This window comes from Colletes gigas, unplaced genomic scaffold (genome assembly GCF_013123115.1).
Source record: "Colletes gigas isolate AHSC1104 unplaced genomic scaffold, ASM1312311v1 Colletes_gigas_Sc00010, whole genome shotgun sequence".
Classification (NCBI taxonomy): Eukaryota; Metazoa; Arthropoda; class Insecta; order Hymenoptera; family Colletidae; genus Colletes; species Colletes gigas.
In genome coordinates, this window is record NW_025106639.1 from 3,611,904 (window position 1) to 3,639,311 (window position 27,408).

The 27,408-nt window shown below is 42.6% G+C and overlaps 3 protein-coding genes across 7 annotated transcripts; 2 read left to right on the forward strand and 1 right to left on the reverse strand.

Annotated features, from left to right (window-relative positions):
• Nucleotides 1-535: 535 nt before the first annotated feature.
• LOC122397609 (solute carrier family 41 member 1-like) lies at nucleotides 536-4,565 on the forward strand. Of its 3 annotated transcripts, none has more exons than XM_043396865.1 (7): nucleotides 536-990; nucleotides 1,939-2,375; nucleotides 2,461-2,932; nucleotides 2,999-3,146; nucleotides 3,226-3,428; nucleotides 3,511-3,659; nucleotides 3,767-4,565. In XM_043396865.1, the coding sequence occupies exons 2-7, from the start codon at nucleotides 1,986-1,988 to the stop codon at nucleotides 3,950-3,952; spliced, it is 1,548 nt and encodes a 515-aa protein (XP_043252800.1). In that variant the 5' UTR covers nucleotides 536-990; nucleotides 1,939-1,985; the 3' UTR covers nucleotides 3,953-4,565. The 3 variants fall into 3 exon arrangements, with proteins under 3 accessions (XP_043252800.1, XP_043252799.1, XP_043252801.1); XM_043396864.1 differs by having other exon boundaries at nucleotides 537-990; nucleotides 1,740-2,375; XM_043396866.1 differs by having other exon boundaries at nucleotides 537-990; nucleotides 2,048-2,375.
• Nucleotides 4,566-5,381: 816 nt separating this feature from the next.
• On the forward strand, nucleotides 5,382-18,281 carry LOC122397794 (solute carrier family 41 member 1-like). 3 transcript variants are annotated; one of them, XM_043397196.1, is made up of 9 exons: nucleotides 5,382-5,949; nucleotides 6,034-6,160; nucleotides 9,293-9,395; nucleotides 9,974-10,114; nucleotides 11,632-12,052; nucleotides 12,334-12,513; nucleotides 13,611-14,050; nucleotides 14,317-14,537; nucleotides 14,611-18,281. In XM_043397196.1, the coding sequence occupies exons 4-9, from the start codon at nucleotides 10,026-10,028 to the stop codon at nucleotides 14,949-14,951; spliced, it is 1,692 nt and encodes a 563-aa protein (XP_043253131.1). In that variant the 5' UTR covers nucleotides 5,382-5,949; nucleotides 6,034-6,160; nucleotides 9,293-9,395; nucleotides 9,974-10,025; the 3' UTR covers nucleotides 14,952-18,281. The 3 variants fall into 3 exon arrangements, with proteins under 3 accessions (XP_043253131.1, XP_043253132.1, XP_043253133.1); XM_043397197.1 differs by lacking the exons at nucleotides 5,382-5,949; nucleotides 6,034-6,160 and adding an exon at nucleotides 7,338-7,436; XM_043397198.1 differs by lacking the exons at nucleotides 5,382-5,949; nucleotides 6,034-6,160 and adding an exon at nucleotides 8,960-8,987.
• Nucleotides 18,282-19,921: 1,640 nt separating this feature from the next.
• LOC122397606 (RNA exonuclease 1 homolog) lies at nucleotides 19,922-26,741 on the reverse strand. The gene is made up of 9 exons (XM_043396858.1): nucleotides 25,988-26,741; nucleotides 24,001-25,826; nucleotides 23,590-23,920; nucleotides 22,526-22,692; nucleotides 21,980-22,453; nucleotides 21,601-21,898; nucleotides 20,895-21,057; nucleotides 20,454-20,713; nucleotides 19,922-20,357 (listed from the first exon to the last, which is right to left on the reverse strand). Exons 1-9 carry the CDS (start codon nucleotides 26,085-26,087, stop codon nucleotides 20,272-20,274), a joined length of 3,705 nt encoding a protein of 1,234 aa, XP_043252793.1. The 5' UTR covers nucleotides 26,088-26,741; the 3' UTR covers nucleotides 19,922-20,271.
• Nucleotides 26,742-27,408: the final 667 nt, after the last annotated feature.

Consider the following 27,408-nt stretch of genomic DNA (forward strand, 5'->3'; position numbering starts at 1 on the left):
AAATCACTATTCGTCGCTTTCGTGATTTAACAAACGAAACCTTAAAAATACGCAATATTTTTTTCGGGACACCCAATACGTTTCTAAATAAAAATAAAGGTATAATCATACGAGAGCTATATTCGCTGCTCTTTTTAATAGCAACACAAGTCCACTGCCAAATTCGATAAAGCTTGTGCTATTCTCGAAGAAATTCGAAGCAAGTCGTTCGAATTTCAACGCGAAAAACAATGAAAGATATTTCAATACGTGTTTCTCTACGATTTACCGGTTCAGGAGCTGTATAATGCGAATAAAAATGCACACGTGTACAAAGTAAACAGCGAATACGTAGGAACGATTAATGCTGGGAATAAGCAGGAGGAATGCGCCATTTTGAAAATAAATTGCGCACTCGTCGTAAATTACCGTTGCCTTGTTTTCCAATCGTGGGTGAAATAATCGATACAACGTTTATAAATTCCTCCACGTATTAACATAAACATGATCGAATCCCTGTTTACCAGCTTTTTGCTCGTTATTTAATTAAAAACATTGCTTTTAGATATTTGTACGTACGCTGTAAAGTTTTACCTTGCACTTTCGATTGGAATTATCGGGCAACCTTTGGATGATTTGCTGGCATCGATCGTAATGCTCGATTTGTATTTTCGAAATGTCCGTGTTATCGTGTTTCGTGTCGTTGCTAAATTAAACAATGATCGTATACTTTTAATTACGATCATTAATGACAAACGCATGCATCGGCAAGTGCTATCAGGCTGCGGTGGTGGCAGCAGCTGACTACAATTTGATATCTCGGCCTGGTCGACATACTGCCTTCACAGTATCAAATACTACGCGAGATCGTCCTCAAATACAAGATTAAACGTTCCTCGTACCGTCTGGTGTTTTCTACGATATTTCATAACACAATTTTTTACCAATTAAAAACGCCTCCCCGTGGTTGAGAGGTGAACAAACATGGAAACGTATCGCCGCATACTGGAGGTAGGTCGTGCAGTTTCGAGGTTAGGTTGTCCATGTTTAGACGTCATAGGCGCTTTCTCGATACGATACTTTTCTCATCTGCCAAGGATCTGTTTGTAGGACGATATTAATCGATTTAACTCGTTGACGAACATTGTGCGGCAAACAAAAATATATTACGTTATGACGATAGAGAGCAATTTGTCAAAGAATTTTCTGAATCTCTTGGCAGAATTTTCTCCGATGCATCGTAACACTCTTTATCAGAATCGAATGAATGCGAGACGTGATTGAAATACTAATTTTTGTAACCGTTGAACCGGCTTCGATTGTTCGCGCGCAATATCTTTTCAATTAACGTTTTGACATGCTAGAATAAGCTGTTCTATTTAATAACTGAAAGCAAGTTTTTCGTATATTATTCTTATCCATCTGATTCCTAATTGAATAGTTCAATTATGCCTAACAATAATGTGCCAAAATTCGTCTCGAATCGTTTTGGACATGATCGTGATCGAACAAGTCGAACCCGATCGCTAAGTGGAAGCCGATACGTATTTAATTTCATTGTTTACGCGAAAATCTTTTTACCGGTACGAACATTTTCGGAATATAAATACGATGAATGTATACCTGTTAGGAATAAGCACGTTTTACCGCGATGTTGCTTTTTATTTCGTACGAAGTGTTCCGTTTATCGGAGAAACGAATTGTCAGACAAAAAGGTAAATTCTCTTTCCAACGTGTAATCCAACTCGATTGTTCCTTAGTTTAATGTATGATGAAGAGGATACGAGAGGTGAATCGAGGGTGAAGAAGATCGTACGAGCAAGTAGAATGGTTCGTTGTTGAATGCAAAACTCGGCAACAGACACGTTTTAAGTTGTTCCGGCCGAAAACAAACATATGCGACGGCGGTGATTCTTCTCCAAGTTTGAAAAATTAATCGAGAGCCCTCTTTTTCCGTAGAATCTCTTACAGTCGGTTCTATTTGTTTGAAAAGTAATTTTACGAGAATGAGCCATGATAATATAGAGATAAAGACGTGTATAAACAATTTACCAAAAATTCGGCATAGAAAAGCAGAAAAAAAATTTTACGGGCGTAAAATGGTGGAATTAGGCAACAATAAATCGCCCGGACCGACTATTACCGATGCATCCGTGGACTCGGAAATGGAATCCGAGGAAGAAACGGAAAGCGACGAGGATGCGCGGCGACTTATACCATCGCCGATCATTCGTCAATCGATTAACAACGACACAAAGAAATCCGTTACCCGAAAGAATCAAAGCATACAGATAGAAGATGAAAACGTTTGGTCCATATCTATACAAACGTTTGTACCTTTTCTGTTGGCTGGTTTCGGTATGGTGACTGCCAGTTTGTTATTGGATGTTGTACAGGTATGTACAAATATAAAATTTAATAGAAACGGTTACACAAATATTGAGGAAGCTGTATAGTGGCTAAACTAATTTCTTGTTACAGCATTGGGTAATATTTCAAGAGGTGCCAGAGGTATATATATTAGTGCCAGCATTACTTGGTTTAAAAGGTAATTTAGAAATGACGTTAGCCTCGAGGCTTTCGACTCACATGAATCTTGGACACATGGATACAAAGAAGCAACGATGGACTTTAATCGTTGGGAATCTAGCTTTGATACAATGTCAAGCTACCGTAGTAGGCCTATTGGCTTCCATAGCTGCTGTCATACTCGGTTGGATTCCAGAAGCACGGTTTGATATTCACCATGCGTTTTTATTGTGCTCCAGTGCCTTAGTGACTGCATTCGTAGCCAGTTTTGTATTAGGTTTAGTGATGGTGACTGTTATACTGTTTTCCAAGTGGATGAAGATCAATCCAGATAATGTAGCTACACCAATTGCAGCTTCTCTTGGAGATTTAACCACTTTGGCGCTTCTTTCAGGGATTGCATCTGTTCTCTATGGTGTTATAGGTAAACGCACACCAAACGTGGGCGAAACTCGCGGCACTCATTTCTAGATCTACATTGTTGTTTCAGATTATGCCCCATGGATAGCTCCGACCTGTATTGTGTTTCATATCATTACTACTCCCGTTTGGGTTTACATAGCATCCAGAAATCCGTTTACAAAGGAAATATTGAATTACGGCTGGACGCCTGTGATATGCGCAATGTTGATAAGCAGGTTTTGTTATTTTTTTTCGTTGAAAGAACAAGATCGTATACGACGTCGATCGTGTGAAAAAAGTTTCCATTCATTTCAGCGTGGGGGGTTTGATACTAGACTTTACGGTATCGAATTACAAAGGCATAGCAGTATTTCAATTAGTGATAAACGGTGTTGGTGGCAACTTGGTCGCCGTTCAAGCCAGTAGAATGACAACATCGTTACACAAAGAACGACGGTCCGGTATTCAAGAAATACCCGTCGTTCGTTTCAGTCCATTCTACGTATTTTTTGCTACAGGTATGTCAAACAAGGATCAACACCGCGTAAAACGTAAAGTACCACGGTTCTCCGTTAAAATATCGCTTCGAACAACTTGTAGGTGGGCACGCAAGGACTGCGAGAGTTTTATTAGCAATGGTGATACCCGGGCATCTAATATTTGGTTATACTATTAGTTACCTTCAAGCAGGACACACTTCTTTTACTCCCATATTTATTGCCGTGTATTTGACCGCCGCTTTACTGCAGGTAAAGCCGCTTAATCGTATACCGTCGGTAATGTCATACAATTGATGCAAAAAAACCATTATGGATAATTAAAACATGTCGTGTTCGCGTTCTCATTTGATCGTTAGGTGATTTTGTTATTGTACATCGCTCAATTGATGGTCGTTTGGATGTGGAGAAGAGGAATGGATCCAGACAGTTCTGCGATACCATATTTAACGGCATTCGGCGATCTTATAGGAACGGCGTTACTAGGAATCGCGTTCCACATACTTTACGCCATCGGCAACAAAGATTCAGACGTGGGAGACTGAATACTCATGGATCGTTACTTTGATTGTTACTAAATAATCTGCACGGGGGGAAAAAACAACCGCAACGATGTTCACGAACATTCTTTTTTCTTTTAACGTTCATTAAAATTCAGAACATTTTCTAGCTTGTAGTAGTATCTTTCGTTCGAAACTTTATTCATCAAAAGTATGACTGTATATGCGTTCGCGTTTTTCGACATTTGTAACAATTTCTTTTAAAATTCGTTCACCCGTTACTTCGATCCTATATTATTTTCCTTTCTTTTGGTCCCGCGTTTACTATCCTTTCATCACGGTTAAAATAAAAATGTATCGCATAAAACCCTACGCAAAACGAGAATTATGCACAGAATTCGGTCGGACCCAATCGTGTTCCGTCTTTTGCACACAGCTTAGTCTATGTATGTAAATAGATACATACGTACCCGCGTACACGGTGATGTAAAAATATATGTATGACACGCGTGTATGCCGTTTCTCTAGCGTATGCGTTGTATGTACGAGTAAAGTGGGATAAAATTGCAGGTGCAGCGTACTTGAGGCTCAACGAAATCAAATATTTTCTGTTACCAAACACTGTACTTATCGGTCGAAATAAATTCGACTCGTAATACTTTCATGTGTTTCTGTTCACCCAAATATGAAACACGCGGTCAAACGCAACGTGATTCTAATGAAAATCATTAAATTGTAGGAGCATCGATATTTAGGGCACGAGACTCCTTTCTTACGATCGGATCGGGACCGTCGAGTTTCGTTCGAAGAGGTTTGGTCAAGATTTTATACCGGAGACTGGTCAAACGCAACGTGCTTCTAATGGAAATCATGAAATTATAGGAGCATTGATATTTAGGATATGATTAAGTTTCGAGACTCCTTTCTTGTAATGTCAAGTTTTGTTTGAAGAGGTTTGGTCAAGATTTTATACCGGGAACTGGTCCAAGACAAATGGGTCTCTTGAAGAGCGTAGCAAAATGCACAGCTTTTGGAGATCTAAGCTCACAGAGCTCACAGATTCCAGGAATACTAGAATCTAGAGTACCGTGTGGTAAATTTCAGGAGTTAATGTCTATAAGTTTAAGGTGGACGCGAAGATCGAGGCGGCCACACCGCACCGGCGTAGGTAGGTCAGACAGACCGCTAGCTAAGCTACATGGACCGAGTTAAACTCGGTTTGGCTCGATCTCTGGCGGTGGTGGTGGTAGTATCTTTCTTTCGTGCGATATCGTACGGTCGAGTTACGAGTAGGGCGGTAAAGGTTCGTAAGCGTAATCGCGTAAGCGAGGCACAGCCACCGGCCGTCTGTGTGCGTTTCCACGTACGTACGTCCGCGATGCGTGCACGTGTACGTACACGTCGTCGACTCAACGATTCGTACACGTACAACGTACGAACGAAACGACCAAGTTGTGGTCGAGAGGCACATCACGGACCGTCTCCGTCAATGAAATAGTTAGATCTGTCAGTGCCAACTATCGCCTCGGTCTCGACGGAGCATTTTAGATTTCATCTATCGCGTTGTCCCATCGAGACCGTTTTCTAAAAGTGTTTTTCCTCAAGCTGGCCGCCCGGGTGCCGCGGTTTCCGTACCGTTGTCAAACGACACGAAAGGGAGAGAAAAGACAGTGTTCGTTTGCGAAACGTCTCTCGACGCGTACCTTGCCCGACGGAAATACAACGATCAAAGACATAACAATCGCCTAACCGTCCTCCCGGTTCTCGGTTCAATCCACGTCGGTTACGAAACGAAACAATTAACGGCCAGAGATGTCGTCGCGTGAATTTCAAAAGGAAATAAAAAACGTAGCGAAAAATTAAAAAAAAAAATATAGAAACGGACGAAGAACGACTACGTTCTAGGCGCGAGGATCGTAAAAACGCGAATCGTCCCGATAAACGAGCGGACTCGCCACCCGGTAATCGTTAACTCGTAAAATTCAATTCGCCCGGTTGCGTTTATCTGCTGTTTACCATTTTGTCTCGCGACGCAGCCCTGCGTAAGTATAATCACGATCTCTTTGCGCCGTTTTTGCGACGTTCGGGTTCACCTCAAGCGTGTGTATTCCCCGCGACTGCCGCAGGATATGGAGCAAGGGACACGAGGATAGCATGGGGGCAAGGCCACGGGAATTCGTCGTTTTCCATGGTAAACGAAAGGGATGCGTTCGAGAATGTGCTTCGCGGGTCACGGGAACCAAGTATCAAAACGTATGTTAAGTTATTGCTCCTCATGGTCGAACTTAAACACGTGGAGTAATTTATCAATTTGTGAATATGTTACGGAAGTGCTTCGTACTCGCGCGCCGCAAACGTTAAACGGCAATGTTTGCAAATGCCAACGCGTGGATATCGCCGGACGGTGGTTTGATCCTCGATCTTGATATTATCTATGGTTTCTTTAAAATTTTCTACGCCAAACGATCCACCGTCGACGTCCCGGCTCGCCGCTGCCAGCGATTTCTTTTCTGGAATTTCATTTTTGGACGCGCGCAGCCTCCTCGAACGATCGCAATGGCGGTGGATTCGTAACCCAAAGCTCGAATCTACGAATCGCGATCGTTCGAAGAAGTTATCTTTATAAATATAAATTTGGATCCCTGTCTGATTATTTTTGCTCGAGAATCGTTGAAAAATTTTTTAATTAAACGTTACGTCCTCCCCTTGTCGGTAGATTTTTCTAGAATTGCCATTAAACGACCTGCTCTCGCCATTTCTCGACACTTCGATCGTTCTACCATCCGACTGTTTCTCAAAATTGTATTCGAAACTAGTCGAACAGCTGGTTTAATTCCAAAGATATATAGATCGTCGACAACACGTAACGCTCTTTTAATAACGCGGTATGGACTGGAATAATTCGTAACCCAGTATGAAAAATTAAAGTCATTTGTATTACGTAGCATTCTGTTTGCTTAGTTCGAGAATTCCCCGAGAAACGTTAGATCAGTCGAAAGAGGAAAATGCCATTTTACGCTTCCCGGTGCAAATGCGTAGTTAATCTAGAGTGTATTTTACAATGTCGCGCTATTTGTTCCTGGTTTATTTCCGCGCATCTTGGGACTTTCTATGCTATCAGAAACTGTTCCTCCCCCTTCGACTTCGATGTAGATCTATTTTATTAATAACAGAACAAACGTATAAAAATGCTATAAAATGAGAAGTAGTAGGATTCGAACAAACGTCGAGGACACTTTTGTACACGGGAAACAGGCGTGCCAGTCAACGCGTTATCGTTAGCTGATCGTCAAATGTTTCGTGCCGTAATTGAAATTCTAATATTTTCTAACGAGTGACTGGTAAACAGTCGTTTATCTTTTACTCGTTATCCAAAAGTTTTATCGTAGATAAGAATTTTCCCCAACTCTGTTACGGATCGATTCAACGCATACAACTATACTTTTTACAGAAATTCCGAGTACGAATATCGTTGGTTCTTTATTGACGCGTGCGAGATCGACGAAAACAGGATCCACAGGTCGCCACGGTAAGGTACCGTTTTTATTTCGTGAATATAACCCGTGTAAGCGAAACCGTGACATCGAGGCTCTTTCGATCGACTATCGTTGCACGAGTAAACTATCGCGTGTACTTGGACGCACGAGAAACGTGCTTTCTGCAGCTATAGCGTCGCGACGCGCGGGAGTTAACTCTCCAATGTCAAAGCGAAACGCTCGATTCGTGGACGGACCATAAAACAGCTTATGCAATTGATCTTTGAGGAAGTAGATAAAAGTGTAAACATTACGAAATGATTCTTGCGAAATCGCTCGAGCCGCGAAACGGTAGCGCGAAGTATTTATCGACGAGTAACTAACAATCGACGCGATTTTTGGCACCGTTTCCGTTGCTCGCGCGCGCGTTCCGTCATTCTACAAATATTGTTCCTGCCACAACAAAGATTCGATGTTTTTTGTCGAATACAAGACTCGGATTTCGCAATGTTAGCATTTCCCGTGTTTAAACTGGCTCGTTACCGAAGCGAACGTTCTTAGAAACTGTTGCAGAAGCGCAACAATACGTACATCCGAGCGCAACGCGTCTAATCGTTCCCTAAGACGAGATATTCGAGATAATAGCGTCGAATATTATTTCCATAATTCTGCTATAATTAATATGCAACGTGAGCTCACAACGCGAGCAGCGAGATTCGAAATCAGGTTCAGTCGCGAACAACAAAGATTTTAGATTTGTTTTCTAAAAATAAATGGATTATTGTAAAATTTATGTAATCCTCCATTAGTCATTATTTTTAAAATGCTTAAAAATCTTTGATTCGAAGTCCCACTTAAGGGTTGAGAATCGATTAAAATTTCCAGTTCTATTAACTCGTAAATCGTTATATTTTTACGAGATTCCACGAATTCTGGTCGCGATAATAGTATCATTGAAATCTGGAATGCCGTGAAATTGGCTTTGATTCCGCGAAACGAAGCGTTTTAATCTGACCCTGGGAGGTTCGATCTAGAATCGAAAGCAGCGATGACGCCGCGAGGGTCGATTTGATAACCGAGGTCCCCGCCATTGTACGTGTAACCGGGGTATAAACAAATTTCAACCCGTGCACCCGATAGCCTCGAGTGTTTAGTCGGAATCGTGCAAACTTTCAGTTTCCTGTGTGACGTCGTTGCATAACAGTGTCATTTATCGCGAGTTCGACTCCCGAGTTGCGTGCCGAGCGACGACGATGGAATTTTTAACGGGAAAGTTACACCTTTGCAGCCCCCGTCTGCAACCCCGATCGGGTTCCAAAGTCGATAAAATATAATAAAACATCGTTCGGTGATCGATGAATACCGATCGATCCGAATGATATTTCGTGAGATCCCGTTGGTGAACACGACGACGGCGAACGATATCGCGGTTAGACCTTCGTTTGATTCCCGCGCGATTGATTAGCCAATTAAACAATGGAGAATCCGCTGGAAGAGATTAGATGTAAGAGGCAGATTAACGAAACGGCGCCTCGCGAGAAAAACCGTCACGGAGCCTGGTTAGTCGATGGACAGACTCCGCGGTCAGACAGAGAAACAGTCAGGTAGGCAGTGCTTAGAGTGACGATCGAGGAGAAATGGCAAGCAGGTCGGGGTTAGGCAGACGAGCCGGGAACCAAGAAGGCAAGGCAGAAGCTTTACAATTAGTCGGAGCGACGATCGATAGATTCGCGCTTGCTCCGTTCGTCGCGTGTTACCCGGTAAACGTCCGGAGCGAGTTTTCAGGAGACAAGCGTGATGCACGATCGAGATCAGTCGCGATGTAACCGTAGCGTGAAACGGCCTCGCACAGGCCCGCCAGCCTTACACAGCCAAATGCGTGACGACGGTTGATTTTCTTTTTTGCCAGAGTCGACACAGTTTTGAGAACGACGCCGAAAACGGGGATCCCCGAGTCTATGAATTCGGCCAGCATTCAACCCACTGTCGAGGATCCGGTTACGAAACACCAGGTACATATCACCAACGGTATCCTCGAAACGGCCACGCTCGATACGAAACCGTTTCAACGACTACCCAGTGTCCGTTTCCTTCTTACGCGAATCGACGATCGACGAGCATTGCACGTTTTCATCCGTTTCCTTCGTTCTCGACGCGTGCACCAAAAAGATAATTTTCCACTTTTCGAAAGAAAGTTCGCGATCGAACGATCGTTTGAACGGGAGAGATCTGGTTTTCCAGCGAGACGGTGAACGATACTGATAACCGACAGACGACGGAGGAAAAATAGACGGGGAACGAACAAATAAGGGAAGACGTAGGCGACGCGACGCGTCTCGTCGAAGGTAAAAGGATTTATCGGGCAACGATCTAATACGAAAAACGATCGTATTTTATCTGTGACGGTATCGCGCACGTACGACACCGAAAGTTGCAGTTAATTTATTTTTTCGCGCGTCTCGCAGACGGTTTCGCGAGCGATCCAAACTAGAGATAGCGTCCCTAGCTAGTTACGTAATTTCCACGATTCTTGTCCTGAAATACAACGACCAGCGTACGAATATTTAGACATGCGTTATCATTCTCAAAGGAGAATGGCTATATATCCGTCGCAGCGAGTCACACGGGGTCCTCAGTAGAAGATGATAGAAGACCAGGTGCATCAACATCCGGTACGACTACCACCCGACAAACACGCCCATGTCGATGTCCCAGGAGTCAAATTTGAAAAGTACGTGGAACCGTTGCTTTTTTATTTATTTCGTTCTCCGCGTGCGTCGATTTCCGTGCCACGCGAGGGTAATTATTGTTTATACAGATGGACGTTGCACGCCGCGATTAAACGTCGTTCCGTCGTTGGAAAATTGCGTTGCGTTAACAATTGGAAAAAATTCGTTTCAGTCGGCAGGAATATTTTTATTTATCTTCGACGTTTCCTCGGCGCGACGTCAAGGCTCGATATTATGCGTTAAAGTTTAATCTCGATGTACAGCTTTGTTCCGCTCAATTATTATCCTCGCGCGGAGTACGTTCATTTGGTATTCGTAGCAACTTTTTTTGCTTTCATCCGGCTACTACGCGCGTGCAACTGGAACGTAAACAAGCATGTTTTTTAAAAGAATCTGACAGCCGTAATCGTTGCCTGCGCGGTATATTTTTTTTTTTACTTTAAAACGGGAAATTAGTACGATCGTAACGTAACTTCGTTTCCCGGGTACGTAGGTTGGAAATATTTTTGAAACGTTGTTGTATCCTGTCGTCGTAACGGCGATCAACCCCTCGAGTGCAAATTGAATTAAACAATTAACCGGTCTAGTCTTTAACCCTCTATAATAGCGGTTCTTAGCCTTTTATTTACCGCGGACCATTGTATAATAAAAGGTCCTTGTATCTCGCTCGTTTAAAAATTGATTAACCCTGTGACCCATATATTGCCTGCTCATAGAATCTAGTTCTCTGGTACCCGATTATTTGTACATACGAACGCCAGAACATCGCTTAATATATGCACAGATTGATCCATTATTAAATTAATCCTATGAATAGAACAAGAATACTCCAGTGGCTGTACTTCCCAAACGTTCAGAGATTCTCTTAGACCTTCCATTTTGAAGAACATTCACGTACAAATCCAAAGCTTGGTGTCGATGGAAAGAGTAGTTAAGACTCTTAGGTTTCATTCATAACAATAAACGTGTATATTATGTGATCTCCAAACGTACACAATCTTTTATTGGCAACGAATTATTGAGGCAGCGTATCAGCTTATCGATACACTTGCGACAGTACGTTACTCAAAACTTCACTAATTCAATCGCAATAAACAGATTGTACGCAACTATAATTTGTCGATTAAGATGTTGATGCACGTTTAAGAATGAATGAAACTCGATTCGAGAAGGATTAATGGCTCAAGGAACCGAAGTTCGATAATGTTTCCATTGATCTTAGATTTCTTAGATTATTCTAAGTCAATCTGAAGGTAATCTGTAACAGAAAATTCAACGTTTCTTAACACCCTCGATTCTAACAAAAAGACTCGAGTGTTTTTTAAACTTATCAGCCCATAGCAACGTCAACAATACTAACGAAAATGCTTTCCACTGGGGAATAACCAATCTCAAGTAGTTGTCCACCACAATGACACGATACAACAAAATGTGTTACGCGTTGACCGTATTCATAAATTACTAATGTTCAAGGAGACTGAAGACTGTGACGAATTTGACAGAATGATTTGTTTCCCAGTGATCAATCCAGGGAACCTCTGCTCTCCGAAAAGCAAAGTTCCACCAGGATAACACCAGCGGAGACCCGTTCACCGGCCGGGAAGACGGTCACGAGCACGTCCTCGGCCACGGACATAACCATGGTCACGGATCCGAACATGTGCATGGACAGCAACGTTAACATTGTGATCGTGACCACCGTCGCGGTGGACGCCGCCAACAAGTCCCTGGACGAGGATTACATGGAGGTGCCCATCTTCGAGGAGGGGACCACCGACAGCGGACGTCTGCCCGACGTCGTCGCCGAGAGCAAACTTTACGGCGTCACCGAGGAGGAACCGATCGAGTCCTACCTGGCGATCACCATTCAAGTTTTCATACCGTTTCTCATCGCTGGCCTTGGCATGGTGGGGGCTGGATTAGTTCTGGATTTGGTGCAAGTACGATCGAACCCTTATTCGCCCTCTTCTCGACCGTTAGACCAACGTAGGGAACGTCTTTGCGAGTGGCTGAGGCGAGAAAGAAGAGTGTTTGAGTTTGTCGCGTGAACGAATAATGGCCACTCGATGGTCCGGACAAACACGACTGCATGTCCTCTTCGAGTGGTCCAAGAGTTTAAATAGAGAGATCGAATATAGTGAGAATCCTCCGAGCAAGAGCAATAGAACTTTTCCGTGACTTTTGTCGCGCGGAATTTCATCGAGTTTCGTTTTGTCGACAGCACTGGGTGGTTTTCGAAAAAGTAAGCGAGCTGATCATTTTGGTGCCGGCGCTGTTGGGCCTGAAAGGCAATTTGGAGATGACATTGGCGTCGCGACTCTCTACCCAAGCGAACCTAGGGAACATGGACACGCCGAAACAACAATGGTACATGATCGTTGGAAACCTAGTATTGATTCAGGTGAGTCGGTTACGTATAGTTAATTTTAGTCCTGATCGAACGCGCGGGGAACGAAAGACTTCCCTTGGTAAAATGAACGTCGACTCTGGAAACGTTTAAAACATTTTTTAAAAAGACTGCCTACGCTTTGACAATAATTTGTAAATTGTTGTTGTTATCTAAAGCGTTATTACACACGTATGACACGCAGTTAAGACGGGTTATATCCAGAATTTGGTAAGAGATAAGAAGAAACCGATGCACCCGAAAAAAACATTTTCTTTCACCGTGTTTGCCTATCACACCGTCTTAACACGAATTTTTATTGCAATATCCACCGGGTGATCCATCTAAAATATCGCGTCCACAACACCCAGAAGCTGATCAGCTTAGTCCACAAAAACATTGAAGACCTTTTAATACCTAACTGTCGAATAATAATTTTCTATAAAGAACTGAGCGCCAACGATCAATAAACAGTACCAGGATCGGCCAGTGGATATTTAAAAACAAGGAACAGGTTCTCATATTTGTCGAACGGTGTGATCAGTCTACTTAAGTCCCCCTATCTTTTTCCGCTCTGCTATTTCCGTCTCCGAGGCTCTATATTTTCCGCATTTTCGTCCGTCCAGCCAGTCGTTTCCTTCGTTAAGAAGGAAAACGCCAACGTTTTCTCACGATCGTTGCAATTATTCAAAGTCAGGGACAATTATCAGCAACAAGGTGCGCGACTCGCGAACACCTTATCATTGGCGCCACGATTTTGTTTGATCACGCTTTCAGCGCGTCAATGATTAACGACCTTCGTTAGCAAACGTTACGTTCGTCGTAGGATGCAACACGCGGGAATACAGTATTCTCTCGCTTATTGGATCTTTTGCTCGCCATACGCGCGACCGTGAATTCAAAAACCGGCTGGATGAACCTTGAAATACCTTTAGGTTGATAAGATCGTTTCGAAGACAATTTGAAATCTCTGATCGTCGTCTGGACGGACCAAAATTTCTGTCATTAAACGAAGGACTATTGTACGACGATGCATGAAATAATCCTTCCCCCTTTTGTTTTCTTTTCACGCTTGTACGTTTATGTAAAGAAGGTCAGTGTCGTGTTGACAGTGCCAGGCGATAGTGGTTGGATTTCTGGGCTCCCTGGTGGCGATCGTGATGGGGGCGTTTCGAAACGGTACCATATCGTTGGATCATTCTTACCTGTTGTGCGCGAGCAGCCTGGTCACGGCGTCCCTGGCGTCGTTCGTCCTCGGGCTGATAACCGCGGGCGTGATCGTTTTCTCACGGCATTGCCACATAAATCCAGACAACGTCGCGACGCCAATAGCCGCCAGCCTCGGCGACATCACATCCCTGGCTTTGCTCTCTTGGATCTCCACGATCCTCTACGAGTCGATAAACAAGCAAGATTGGGTCGCCCCGCTCGTGATCGCCTGTTACATCCTGGTTACGCCGCTCTGGGTATGGATCGCCAAGAGGAACAAGTACACCAACGGCGTCCTCTACTTCGGATGGACCCCCGTCATGATCGCTATGTTGATAAGCAGGTGAGCAACGAGTCGAATTTAATCAAGACGATATTTATAATTAGACTGCGGATTTTTATGCAAATTCATATATTTATTAATAAAATAAGAGCTTCGTAGAGGGTTCTTTCAACCCCTAAATACAATAATTCTTATATTTTTGCATATTAAATGCATTCTATAGTTTTTTGACAATCTAAATTCCCCATAAATGCATAAATATCCGCGGTCTATTTATAATAGAAAATAACAGATAATTGACCGACGTTTATCACCGTGCACGACAGTTGCGGCGGTCTGATACTGGAATTCATGGTATCGCGGTTCGAGAACTTGACCGTTTTCCAACCGGTGATCAACGGCGTCGGTGGGAATCTAGTGGCTGTCCAAGCGAGTAGAATATCGACGGCTCTTCACAAACAAGCAGAACTGGGAACGCTTCTGATACCACCGGGTCACACGCACCCCGTGATCTTCATCACTCCTATCGCGAATTTTTTCGGCAAAGGTAACGGTCCACGTCGCTCGAAAACGTCCTGAAAGAAATTTGCCAAACAGTTCTTATTATTTTATCCACGCAGGTATACACGCGAGGACCACCAGAGTTCTAATGGCGATGGTGATACCGGGGCACATAATTTTCATTTACCTGATCAATTACATGAAGGATGGCGAGACCTCGCTGACGCCTCTGTTCGTTTTCGTTTATTTATGCGCCGCCATGTTGCAAGTCGCCGCGCTCCTCTACATCGCCTACATAATGATACACTGGATGTGGAAGCGAAAAATCGATCCCGACAATTCGGCGATACCGTATCTGACGTCGATGGGCGATCTGCTCGGTATCAGTTTGCTCGCGATCGCCTTTCAGTTTCTTTATCTGGTCGGCGATCAAGACTCCGACCGACCGATCGCCCCGTGAAGAGCCACCGTACGGTCCCTATCGGTCTCGGTCGGTGTCCCAACGATAAGTATCGTCGGTGGGCGGCCAATGTATAATTGTCGGTAGTTTCCGTTACACCGTCGACGTTGTTACTGTTACGCGTTATCAGTTTCCTCCGTTCTCGTGAAAATATAACAAACTCGAGGTACTCGCGACCGTTGACACCGATACAGCGATAAACGACAACACGTCGTCGAATGAAGGCTGATCAAGGCCTAAAGAGGCTGTGCCTCTGCGAAAGTATACCATTGTACCGCGTATCGTGAAGAAAACGGGAAGCAAGAATAATTAGCCACGGGGTCTTCTCCCCTCGACGTTTATCGTAATCGGGCCGAAATCATTTTTTCCGTTCGGCTAGACCAACTTTTCTACCAAAATGGCCGTCGATATCGCTGCGCACGCTTCCTCCTGGTTCGAAACGAGAGAAACGAGCGTAACGCAATTAGAACGAATTCAAGTAAACATTTCCTTAGAGCAATCTACGTCGCGTAGTCCTATGCGAGGCCAAAGCCTACGGGGTCTAGCCCAGGCATGTCCACGGTTGGTCGCCCGTTTCCCTCCTGAAAGACGATACGTTCGATTCTCGTCGAGTACGTTCCGCGTTGGACAAAGGGGGTATTAAAGTGCCTGAGCTCCGGAGCCTGGCTCGGACATGCCTGCTCTAGTCGTAAGCGTTTCGAAGCAGCGGACGATCCGTGTCCTCGTGAAACATGGCCGGCCAGATACCACGGGGAAACGGAGCAAAACGAAGAAATAGAAATAACACCCCGAGTACCGCCTCGCTTTTTTCATTTTCTGTTCCGTTTGGGCGTCGATACGTCGTGTGTCCGCGTCAAGTACCCAACAAAGTATGCGTGATTCTCGTTCGTAACGTCACGATGCGTATGTGTCTTTGAACAGTTGCCTTCGTATACGACGGGGATTGGATAGACGTTGTCCTAGGTACCGTCTAATGCCCGTGAGAACTATTTTTTGACGCTTTGAAAAAACTCGCGAATTTATGCGGCTCTCCTTGCGGTATCTACCTTACCTATCCACCTGCACTCTATCGACCGTTCGAACTCAACCAACAACGTGCAAGGCTGATACGTAAGTGGTCGCCGTGGCTTTTGTATCCCGCGTTGCTCTGCAAGTCTTCCAACGAACCTAGGAGTTGTATGTTCAATATGTTCAATATGAGGTTCCAACTCCTTCGTGAATACGGTACGAAAATTCAACGTTCGGTTACATGCGTACCGCTCGTTCGAAACGGAGATGGGCGAGATAAATAAATACAGGGTGTCAGGAAAAGGGTTCAGGACTTGGATGACAGACGGTGCTTTGTCTTCCATTTAGTACCATCTGTTCTACAAGGCCTTCAACCCCATTTTAAATACCCTGTATAAAGGGTGTTCAACCACCTCTGGGAGAAATTTTAATAGGAGATTCTAGGAGCCAAAATAAGACGAAAATGAAGAATACCAATTTGTTGATCGAGGCTTTGTTAAATAGTTATTAACGTTTAAAGTTCCACCTGTAGAACGGCAATCTGCGCAGAACTGCATGAGCGTGATACTGGTTCTCATTCAGTTTTACATGCGGAACTTTAAACGTTAATAACTTTTTAACGAAGCCTCGATCGACAAATCGGTATTCTTCATTTTCGTCTTATTTTGGCCCCCAGAATCTCCTATTAAAATTTCTCCCAGGGTTGACCGAACAATCAGGGATTTTTATTTCTATTCGACGACTTACTGTTATTCGTTATTTAAAAATTTTTTATTTGGAACGTTACCTGTCTCTGGTTCAAAGTAAAGGTAGAGTGGATGTAAAGAGATCTGCTCCGACCAAGGGACGCTGTCGATATCCACCGTAGAGTCAAACCTGAAAAGGAATAGAATATTATTCGAACGAAAGATAACGAATGAAAAATATTTATTCGTACCATTCGAATTCGAATTTTTATTCGATCCGTAACAGGTGAAATGTTTGTATTTTACTTGTTACTCGAGATTTTTTATCTAGATAAGAATGTTGCCCATCTCTGGCCAGAACACGGAAAAACGCGTCGAACGGTTGAAATACTTATGGCAGAGCTTCCACTAGAAAATTGTTGTAAAATCTTCGACGGAAACGGATTGTACTCCTTACATACAGGAATATGTAAATTCTATTATATCCGTTTCTATTCGAAGGATAATCCCATGCCAGCACGGCCCTGTTGCAGAGATGAGCAAATTTTATTTCGAACAACGAATAAATTTTTATTCATAACAGTGAAATTTTATGATATTTGAACAAATATTTCGATAAAGATTTATTCGTGTTACAGTCACATAATTTTGTTTACTTGCACTATATTTGAACAAATAGTCACGTAGCATGATCGAGCATGAATGCGCCGAAGAATATCGAAACGATTAACAAAATTGTCGTGAACACGATCGTTCCTTACGTTACATTCCAACGATTATTAATATCGCTCAAAACAATTCGTTTGAAATTGCCTTAACCAAAGCGGAGAGTATCTTCGAATAATTCTTACCAAAGACAGGCGGCTGTACTGCTTCCTAGTACAAAGTGATTCTCGAATTAGAATTAAGGGGATCCTTCTGTAAATCGATATACAGGTTACATCACGCTATTGGGTCTGGCTGTATTTCGAATTTCGAAATAGATACGAAAAAATTGTACAATGGAAAGTTAAACGGTTGTTCACTTACGAAAAAAAGTGAAGTAGAAGAATAGACATTATCGTACCGTTCAACTGCTCCCTCTACAGTTTCTTCCATCTTCTACCGAATTTGAGGTACAACGTGACTCAGTTGCGTTAGACAGTATGTAGACTCGAAACTTGTATCGACAATGTATTTCTTTACCATTCAACAAGGTGATATATTATTTATTCAATGTCTACTATTTCTGGTATACGTAGATCGCGTTCCATGTCTATTAATTTTGCCCCTTGATGGGCCGCACGATCGAAAAGAATACTTAACCCCCTACAACTTTCTAGAAACACTCCTCGATTGTAACATCGATGTTTCAAGCCCGCCATAAACTGGTGTTTACGCGACATCTAACGTCAACAATTGCAACTTCAAATAATCTCGATTATAGGGGGTTAAGAAAACTGATTACTACTTTTATCGACAACATTATCTATAACTTTTGAAATCTAAAGGATCATCGACTAGAATAGTTATTCCCGTATAAAAGCAACTAGTCAAATCGGCCACGAATTGAACAAAGCACTTCCTTTTTACGTTACTTCCTTAACCTCTTGCCGTACGACTTTGTAATCCGTTTTACGAATACCTTGCAAATATGTTTTCGTACGTTGGACTTCACGACTACTATAACTTACGACGGCAAGGGGTTAAACACGAACGCGTTTAATCGTGTTCGATATCTTGCAACGGGAGTCGCAATCACGCAGTTAACCCTCACCGTAGGAGTTTCCCTTGGAATTATTGCAGTTACGAACATAACACCACGATACGAACTTGCCCTCTTTTTCTCTTTGCACGCGCGCGGGCGGACGTAGCCTGGCAGTTTTGCAACGAATGTAAAGAATCAGTAAAAACAAGTACTATACCAAAGAATTAGGCTATAAATACATGTTGACAATAATGTTTGATGCAAAAACTTAGATGAATTATTTTCTACGCCAGACAAAGTTATTGCAAGATCTCTGCTCAATGGAAAATTGGAGGGAAATATTTCGCTGCAACCGTTTACGCGTGTTACTAACACTAGATTTACCGAGGGGGTCAAAGTAACTTGTTTTGTCATTTGTTATAACGATCACCCATTTTTAGAACATCTTGTTCCTCTATAATTTGTTGTGACTTTTATCGAAGATAAACTTGACTTCCAACTACACGTACAAAAGTAATCGAAACGAACTTAGGAGTTATGTTCGCTATTGGATGCCTACATTTTAGTTTTAAGTAAATACTTACCAAGGAAACACAATTTTCATAATACGTGTCTTTTTCAAAAACAAGTCATTTTGGTTCCTCCGGTAGAAGTAGATAGATGTCAATCGTCGGTAGTCGTAGTATCAATGACCCTAAGCCTCTTCGCCAAACGACACGGAGTTGCAACGTCGACGTTAAAGAACCGCGTAAAAGGGCATTTATGCGACACCTAACGTCGGCAGTTGGAACTATCAAACGTTAGAATTCAGGCGTCATTTGCACCGTGCGAACGCAGTCATTGTCGCGTGTACCGGAACGTTTGAAATTTTTATAAACTTGACGAAGAGCAATCGTGCCGACGATAATGAGACAAACACGAAATGCTTTCCTTCAGTTGTTTGAAAAATCCTGATCGAGCGAAAAAATAAGAGAGAAAGTGGGAGAAGAGAAAGAGAGTGGTAGGCGGCGGGTGTGGAACGAAGGAGTAACGAAACCTGAACGCGATACATTCGAAAGGGAGACGATTATTTTTAATACGATAGTAAAGAAAGGAGAGTCGGCCTACGAGGACGAGAGAGACGCGTACGAGCTGCTAACAGCCGTTTACAAATCACGTTGATTAGGTCGTGGTATGTACCTGCCCTTTTCGTAGTCTAAGCATTCCGAAATTGTCTCGGTTCGATCAAACGAGTCCGGCTAAACGACTGTTGAGCATTTCCGGAACGACAAAACAAAGATCGAGATTCATCGATTGATGCAAAGCGACTGGACGCACATTCGAACGAAGCATCGATGTAGTATTGTATAATAAAACTGACGAAAAAGAAACGTGTTCTCAACTTACCTCGGGTCTCGTTCATTTGTTCCCCCGATTCACGGCGCCCGCTGTATTAAAAACTTCAGAACGTAAAAAATATTCGAATTCGTTTATTGCGAGACGTGTAACCTCCAAAAATAAATGTACATCTCGTACAATCTTAGACAATCGAGAGAAAAAGAAAAAGAAAAAGAGAAAGAAGAGAAACACACGGAGCGCAGGTACCCCTACATCGTTCTTATTTATACTCAGAACGATCCAAAAATCTAAAGCGCAGCGAATAACGAAATCTTATAAAAGTACGAATTGCGCGCGATCGATATGAATTATTCGCTAACGAACAAATGAACTTACGCGTTCTATCGTAGAACCGTGACTGTAATTCGATAAATGAACGACGATTCTATGAACTGCTGATTCCTATGACCAACTCGACAGATGCGTATCACATATTTATACATGGAAAATTATAATACAGTACATACGACGGTAGTTTGGACAGGGACTATCAACGATTCGCGAAACGTAAAAAACGTAAGCTGTACACGATTCAGTCTGAAAAAGTGCTCCCAGCGTTTGTTCACTGTAACTTCGCTTCCTCCTTCGCTTTCCATAGAATCAATTCCATACAGGCAACGGCGTCCTCTTTGCTGTCGTGTCCACCGACTGCAACGTCGTGAAAAGCCAGTTAACGATAATGTTCTTTTCAACTTCTGAAAAAAAAATGTAATGGCCGCGACAACGCACAACTTTTTAACTAACCATCGTTCTGTATGATCTTCCTCAGATACTCGGAACAAAGGTTCTTCAGCGCCCGTTTTTGCGGATATCCGTTCTTGTGCGGAAACATTATGCTCGTGTCGACTACGGTGTCGTGCAGTAGTTTCAGCGCTTTGAAATCGCTTTCAAGACTATGACCCACCAATATTGTTTTTTCCGAAAACATTGTAAGGAGCGACGCTTGAACATCTAGCAACGTTGTCGTCACGTCCTTCATACATTCTTCCGTGATTCCAGAAAACCTGTGCAATTCACCCACCCCCCACAAAGACCTACCGTTACTCGCTACTTGTGGGCACGTGAAGTATGAAAAATAAACGGGCAATACGCGCGCCAAGTCATATCCACCTAATGCGCGTTCGAATGGTACGTCGCGTAACGTGAGAAAAATGAAAATGGAGGAAGTATTTCGACATATTTTACCTTGTATTATAATCGATTATTGGATTTTGCGGTTTAACCAACGTCTCGTACACTACGTTGCAATCTTCGTCGATAACCGTTACCCTGGTTAGTTCTAAGCCTTGCGTGGTATAACTCATTTCGCAATCGAGAGCGTAAACTCCCTGTTCCTCGAGTAGCATGTCTTCGGGGAGATGCAAAACGGAAGAAGGAACAATGAGTAAAGGTGACGATTGAACATCAATTATAATCCGTTGGAAATAACCTCGTATGTAGAATCGCCAAGTGGTATAAATACAGGATGAGGCACTTAAGACCGGCCACCTGAATAACTTGGCTGCTATTGGTGGTAGGGAAAAATGCATCGGGCCAAAATCATTTGGTATCGAGGGGCTGATTATCCGATGTTACTAGTTTTTTGATAGATGAATTTTTTAAATGATTACATTCTGATAGAATATTTCAAGACGAATACAATGCCTCCACCTATCAAAAAACTACTAACATCGGATGATCAGCCCCTCGATACCAAAGAACTTTCACCTGATGCATTTTTGCCTATCACCAATAGCAGCCAAGTTATTCAGGTGGCTGGTCTGGTCTTAAGTGCTTCACCCTAATAGTAGAGTTTATTTAAATTTGCACAGTATCGCTGCTATATTTCTACCACTTGATGATCAAAGCAACGCGTTAACGACTGATATCAAAGTAAAAGATAGCGATGTACCTTTCGGCAAAGTTTTCACATAACCACGAAGATTCTCATAGTCGGTGTATTCCCAAACGTGCGTCTTCGCGTCGCAACATCCGGTCGCGGAACCATATTGTTGACAACAACTATATTTCCCCTCTCCTCTGATCGTGAACTTTCTTCCCCAATGATATATACAATTCTGCGACCGTACCGCGAATCCTTGTTTGTTTATCATGTACGTTTGACCACAACGACTGCAGATTCTTTCGTTAGGCACTTTCGACAGGACATTTTGATTCCGTGTGTTTATCACGTAAATCTTTGCACGGCCCTGCAATTAAAAACAAATCAAACGATAACGTACGCCCGGTTAAATGGTATTTGCGCCGCGAACTCTTCGCAGCCGATTCACCTTTTGACCGTCCGGGTGCGTACGTGGAAATCCGTTATCTCGAAGTTGCTGTTCCGTCATTATCCATTTTTTCAACATACCATAAAGCATGACTCCTCTGAACTGCGTGACGGATTTCTTCGTTTTAAGAACGCTCCAAGAACCTTTCGCTTTCCCAGCTAGTACCGCCTCGTGGGACACCATATTGTTACTGGCCACTGTTAACGACGCACTACCTTCTATCGATACACTTTGATCAGCCTCTTTCCTCAGCCTGTGCGTAGCAAGCATACACGAATTTTTATAGACCGCCAACGCTTTACACCTCTCGTGGCAAGCGAATTCTTCTTTAAGCGCACGCTGCGCCGCATCCTCGCTGTTCGTGTAAATTTGCACGCACACGTCCTGCATCATGTTCACGTAATACTGACGAACGTTCAGAGGGAACTTCTGCGTGGTCACTTGCAACGGCTCGGGTCGTATCAACTGTGGAACCTGTAACAAGCAAATCACGCGTGTTACAACGGTACTTTTATTTGGAATGTGCCTTTAGAATATTTTACTCACGGTTTGAGGCACATGAGCAACGCGTACACCGCTCTTCGCGGTTTGCGCCGCTGTTTTGTAATTATCCGTTGCTTTCGTTTCCGTCGATTTACCCACGTTCTCCGTCATCTTTTTCTTCTCTATCGCCAGAGATTTCGCATACGGCACGTGAGCAATTCTGACGCGACCTGTTGCAAATATCGTGCATGTAGACAAATCACTTCTGCGGTTCTAATCACCCGTAAATGTCCCTTTGTATTTCGAAGACTGAACGTTCCCTCGAGAAATACAACTGAACATTGGCATCCATCTCGCAATACAATCAGTCTTAATCTTATCTCTAACGTTTAACTTGAAACCCAAACTCGCCGACGCAACCCCAAATAAATGGTCCGAGATAAACCAACACAAAATCAAGTCGGCCACATAGACCAAAGATGAATCGAAATGAAATTCATGGAACATGATAAAAATCAACGAAGGCCGCAAAAGACCAAAAACAGACGACCTCGTTCGACACGAGTTAGTCCAGTCGTAGTTCAATTCAGTTCAGCTCATCAACCAATTCAGTTCAGTCAATCCAGTTCAATTGCATAGTATCCATTCTATTAGAGAATCAAGAAGCCAACGAGCCTATCCATACTTCTAGCGGAAACGGCAGTTCGTGCATCCACGAGAAGAATACAAAATTTGGAAGTCATTATTAGCAACGGTAATACAGCCGATGAACCAAATTACACGCTTGGAAAAGAAATGACGAGACACAGGGCCCTATTACTATGTGAAAAATAGTAAATGTAAACAGGGTGACACACTTAAATTTTCCACGGTAAAGATTATAAAATTCGACTTGGAATTTTTAAACCAGAACCTGCATTTTGCAAAAACAGAAAACTTCCTTTGTATATACCCTGACTATGAACAGATATGCACAAAGAAAATATAAAAACGATGCAAGAGAGTAACCAACAAAATTAAGAAAGTCTACAACAGAAACGAAGACGTGGATAAGAATGCAGAATGCTTGAATATCTTGTCCCCGACTTGTTTAAAAAATCGAAGTGATCTACTGTGATTACAATTACCGTTTCCATTTAATTTTATTTCGTTATTGTGCGCTGCTGCTGTTGTTGCCTCGATATGATTTCGACGCACATCCTTGGGAACGCTACTACTCGCTGGAGCTGCCTTCTCCGCGATAGTGTCTCTCATCAGGCGCCATCTTTCATACATTTTCAGTTGCGGATTCGCGGCTTTCTTCAATTCCTGGCGAACAACCTGTCTGCTAACGCACGTAGCCGCCGATGGATGCGCTACTCTTTTTCTACGAATATCTTCGCTCTGTTCTTTCTCAGGCACCGACGACGATTCTCTCGTTGACACCGTGCTTTTTGAACGTTCAGACACTTGATATTCCTGGGAGCAATCAAAAAAATAAACACTATTAAAATACACAGCTACATAACAGTCTTACACTAAGCAATTCATCAATATACCTGAAATATCTTCAAGCACTCCTCTTGTACATCGTGATCCGAATCAGACGCGATCGAAACAATATCATCCATATCGTTATTGATGAAACTAATAAAGCAGTCGTCGTTCTCGTCGCCAGCGTCGTCCATATTCGACCGAAAGCTTTCCAAAGGACTCATGGACCTGTCGGTCGAATTTCTTTCATCTCTATTCTCTATATGTACACGTAATCGTTCCATCGTTTTATCGTCGGATTTACGATCCGACTTTGAACGCTTGCTATCGACGCTTCTTTTCTTGTTACGTTCCGGCCTCTTTGAACTCTCGGACGACTTGGAATTGCGCTCGCGATGCCTTTCCGATTCGCGAGAATCCCTCCTATCCCGTTTGCTTTTGTGTTTGCTTTCGTTCTTTTCTTTATGCCTCTCTTTGTCCCGATGCTTCTCTTGATTTATATCTTTGCTTTTATCATTGTGCTTCCTACTTTTCGAATCCTTACTTTCGTGTCTGGTACGACTTTTGTCTTTGCTCTTGCTATCGGACGTAGAACGCGATTTCTCGCTCGATACACGACTGTCCTTGTTCCGTTTATGAGAAGTGTCGTGACTCTTTTGATCTTTGCTTTTGCTCTTGCTTCTGCTTTTGTGTTCCTTTGTGTTTTTATCGACCGCTTTCTGCGTGTCTACTTCCACCGTCTTTTCCTTATCGTGTCGTTCGGATTTCGAAGTTTCTTTAGTCGCGGATTTCTCTTGCGTCGACACCTTCCCGTCGCGGTTTTCTTTGCTGCTGTATTCGTCGTTAGTATTTGCTTTTGGTGAAAGAACACGTGTATCTTGCGTATCGTTCGAGGAGTCATTGTCCATAATATCATGGAAGAATTCGCTCGGTTCCGTGGACGCATCGTCGATGAGATCACCATTGATCTTATTTAAATCATGACTATAATCTTCGGTATTATCGTGAATATCAACGTCGTCTTCTTCGTCGTCCGAGAATTTCGCTTCTAAGTCTAAAGAAGAATCTCGAGGCTCCTCGATAGACTGCACGTTAGAAGTAGGCTTGGCGTCGGTCGTTACCTCGTTTACTATATCGAATTCTGACGCAAATCCATCTAACGCCAATTCGCTTATACTCTTAACGGTTTTTAACGGAGCCTTTACTTTCTTCGGTACGTACTCTTCCCTCCGCTTCTTAACCTTTGGATAATATGGCTCCCTGAGTTTAAACAGGTAATCGCTCGAATTACCATCTTCGTACGAATTCGATGAAACAGTGTCAGACTTACAAGTAGGTACATAACTTTGCATAGCATCCCGCGAATTGGAATTGACTATTGTGGTAGGTTTATATTTAGCTTCGGTAGCTTGAGGGTCGGCCGACTCGCCACCCGTGCTTAGCCATGGCTTAATTCCATCGGGAGAACTTTTACGTTTCACGGCTACTCTACTTTCCCTGGTTGGCATATAGGATATTATCGGTATGTGACGTTTCTTCAGTTCTGCGATGGGTGTAGGATTATACACGCATGGAACAGGTTTAGTAATCGGCGTTGGTACGTCTGTTCTTTTCTCTACTGTATTAGCTGTGACTATGTCTAATGTAGCGGATGCTCCGGGAGTCAAAGATGGCTTCAGTCCCTCCACTACCTGAGAAACAACGTTCTGACACGAAAATTTGTCTGTATTAGCAACTTCTTGGTTAGCTAGAACCTTCTTGACAGCCTCAGTTACTAACTGTTGTAAAACATCTGAGTCGGATTGGACCAATGTAGATTTTGTTTCTTGAACCTGGCCTGTCGTACGGCTTTCCAGCGTCCCGGTCGCTTCCGTCGTAACCACGACATCTTCTAAAACATACAATAAAAACATTGTTTGTCCATGGTCATCCTTTTGTGTCCGCGTATCGTTACGATAGAAATGTAGTCAAATACATTTTTAATGCGATCGATTGTAACGCATTACGACACGTTTACCATGACTAAAAATTCGGAAGAACAAAGTGACTTACCTCGCTTCGAGTGCTTGAAATGACAGTAGGGTCTGTCGCAAGTACCGTTCTCGTAAAACGGACAATTGATAGTTTTAAAGTAACCAGTCGAAGGCAACATAACTATTTCATTGTACTTTGTCTTTCAGTTGCTCATTCTTTGAGCAAAAAGTATCGCGTGAAGTCGTGTTAGAACATTGACCTTTCGGACAAGTTACACTAATTTACCTTCTTTATAAATTAAACATTATTCTTTTTTTTTTACGATAGAATCGACGTATCTGTGGCCATTATCCGATAAAGATTCGCAAGTTTTTACGCGACACGTCGAAGACACGATACCCTATACGAATCGAGTTTCGAAAACAAAGGTTATGTACAAGTGGTTCGTACATTTCCCTATTTGCCATTTGTTTGAAGGTATCGTTCCCTTCCTCTTTCTCACTCGCTCTACAGCCCTTCTATGATTTCCCGTTACTCTTCTTCTTTATTGTCTCGACTGCCATCTGGTCTATGTTCGTCAAATAACCAATAAACAACGACTTAGTATCGAGTATACTATGTATGCATGCACGGTGTGCTCAAACGAATAGAGCTCCGCGTAAGAATATACTTGACGACATTGTTTAAATGCTCACACTGATGCATATTAAGTTTCTAATGACAGTTGCTCTGTTAAACGATAGATGCATTTTGTAACCATTTACTTGAACAGATTATATACGAACATAGAGAATGTTTAAATAAACTTATACACACGAGTAGTCCGTTCTATTACGTATGCCCTACGTTCTATAGTACGTTCCATGAACAATGAAACGGATCCAAACAAAACTACATAGGTAACTGCGGCAGAGTTGCACTGACAAGAAGGTAATTCCCCAAATGCATAGAAATATGATAAAATTTATACAAGCTACCATTTACATGAATAAATAATGATGAATTATTATGCAATCGTATACTCGTTATATTGACGAAAGAAACTATATAATAACATCAAACAGAATAATATAAATAAAACTATTTCGATTCACCGGGTTTCGGATTTAGGCATGTCTGCCTAGAGCGTTGTATCGACATAGACCAATGAAATTTTGGTCACATAACAAATTTATATCCAACTTCATTGTCTCGTGGAATGTACATATTTTATACGGTAAAGAATTCATATACAATACTCTATTTTAACTTATGCAACGAGACATCTCAGAAACTAAGCTTCATCGAAAAAATTGTAAGGTTCGTTCGACGTTGGTCTTGTTTTGATAGAGTCAAGGTCATATAGCTTTACTGGGGTCAGTTTAGTTTTTCAAAGTAGGAATCCCTATTTTTTATGACTGATTTAGATTCTTTGTGAAGAAATAAACACCTTTAGTTCTTATCAATTTTTCGATTTGATCTTCTGCTTTCGAGATATATGTATATTCTATTTGGGAATC

Excerpts from the sequence above, each read along its gene's own strand:
- LOC122397609 (XM_043396865.1), top strand. The coding sequence starts at position 1,986 with ATGAGCCATGATAATATAGAGATAAAGACGTGTATAAACAATTTACCA. Across the intron at positions 2,376-2,460 it reads TGTTATTGGATGTTGTACAG|CATTGGGTAATATTTCAAGA; the intron begins GTATGTACAAAT and ends TTCTTGTTACAG. Across the intron at positions 3,429-3,510 it reads CTACGTATTTTTTGCTACAG|GTGGGCACGCAAGGACTGCG; the intron begins GTATGTCAAACA and ends AACAACTTGTAG.
- LOC122397794 (XM_043397196.1), top strand. The coding sequence starts at position 10,026 with ATGATAGAAGACCAGGTGCATCAACATCCGGTACGACTACCACCCGAC. Across the intron at positions 12,514-13,610 it reads GAAACCTAGTATTGATTCAG|TGCCAGGCGATAGTGGTTGG; the intron begins GTGAGTCGGTTA and ends TCGTGTTGACAG. Across the intron at positions 14,051-14,316 it reads ATCGCTATGTTGATAAGCAG|TTGCGGCGGTCTGATACTGG; the intron begins GTGAGCAACGAG and ends CGTGCACGACAG.
- LOC122397606 (XM_043396858.1), bottom strand. The coding sequence starts at position 26,087 with ATGTTGCCTTCGACTGGTTACTTTAAAACTATCAATTGTCCGTTTTAC. Across the intron at positions 25,827-25,987 it reads TTTCAAGCACTCGAAGCGAG|AAGATGTCGTGGTTACGACG; the intron begins GTAAGTCACTTT and ends TGTATGTTTTAG. Across the intron at positions 22,454-22,525 it reads TTGCTCATGTGCCTCAAACC|GTTCCACAGTTGATACGACC; the intron begins GTGAGTAAAATA and ends TGCTTGTTACAG.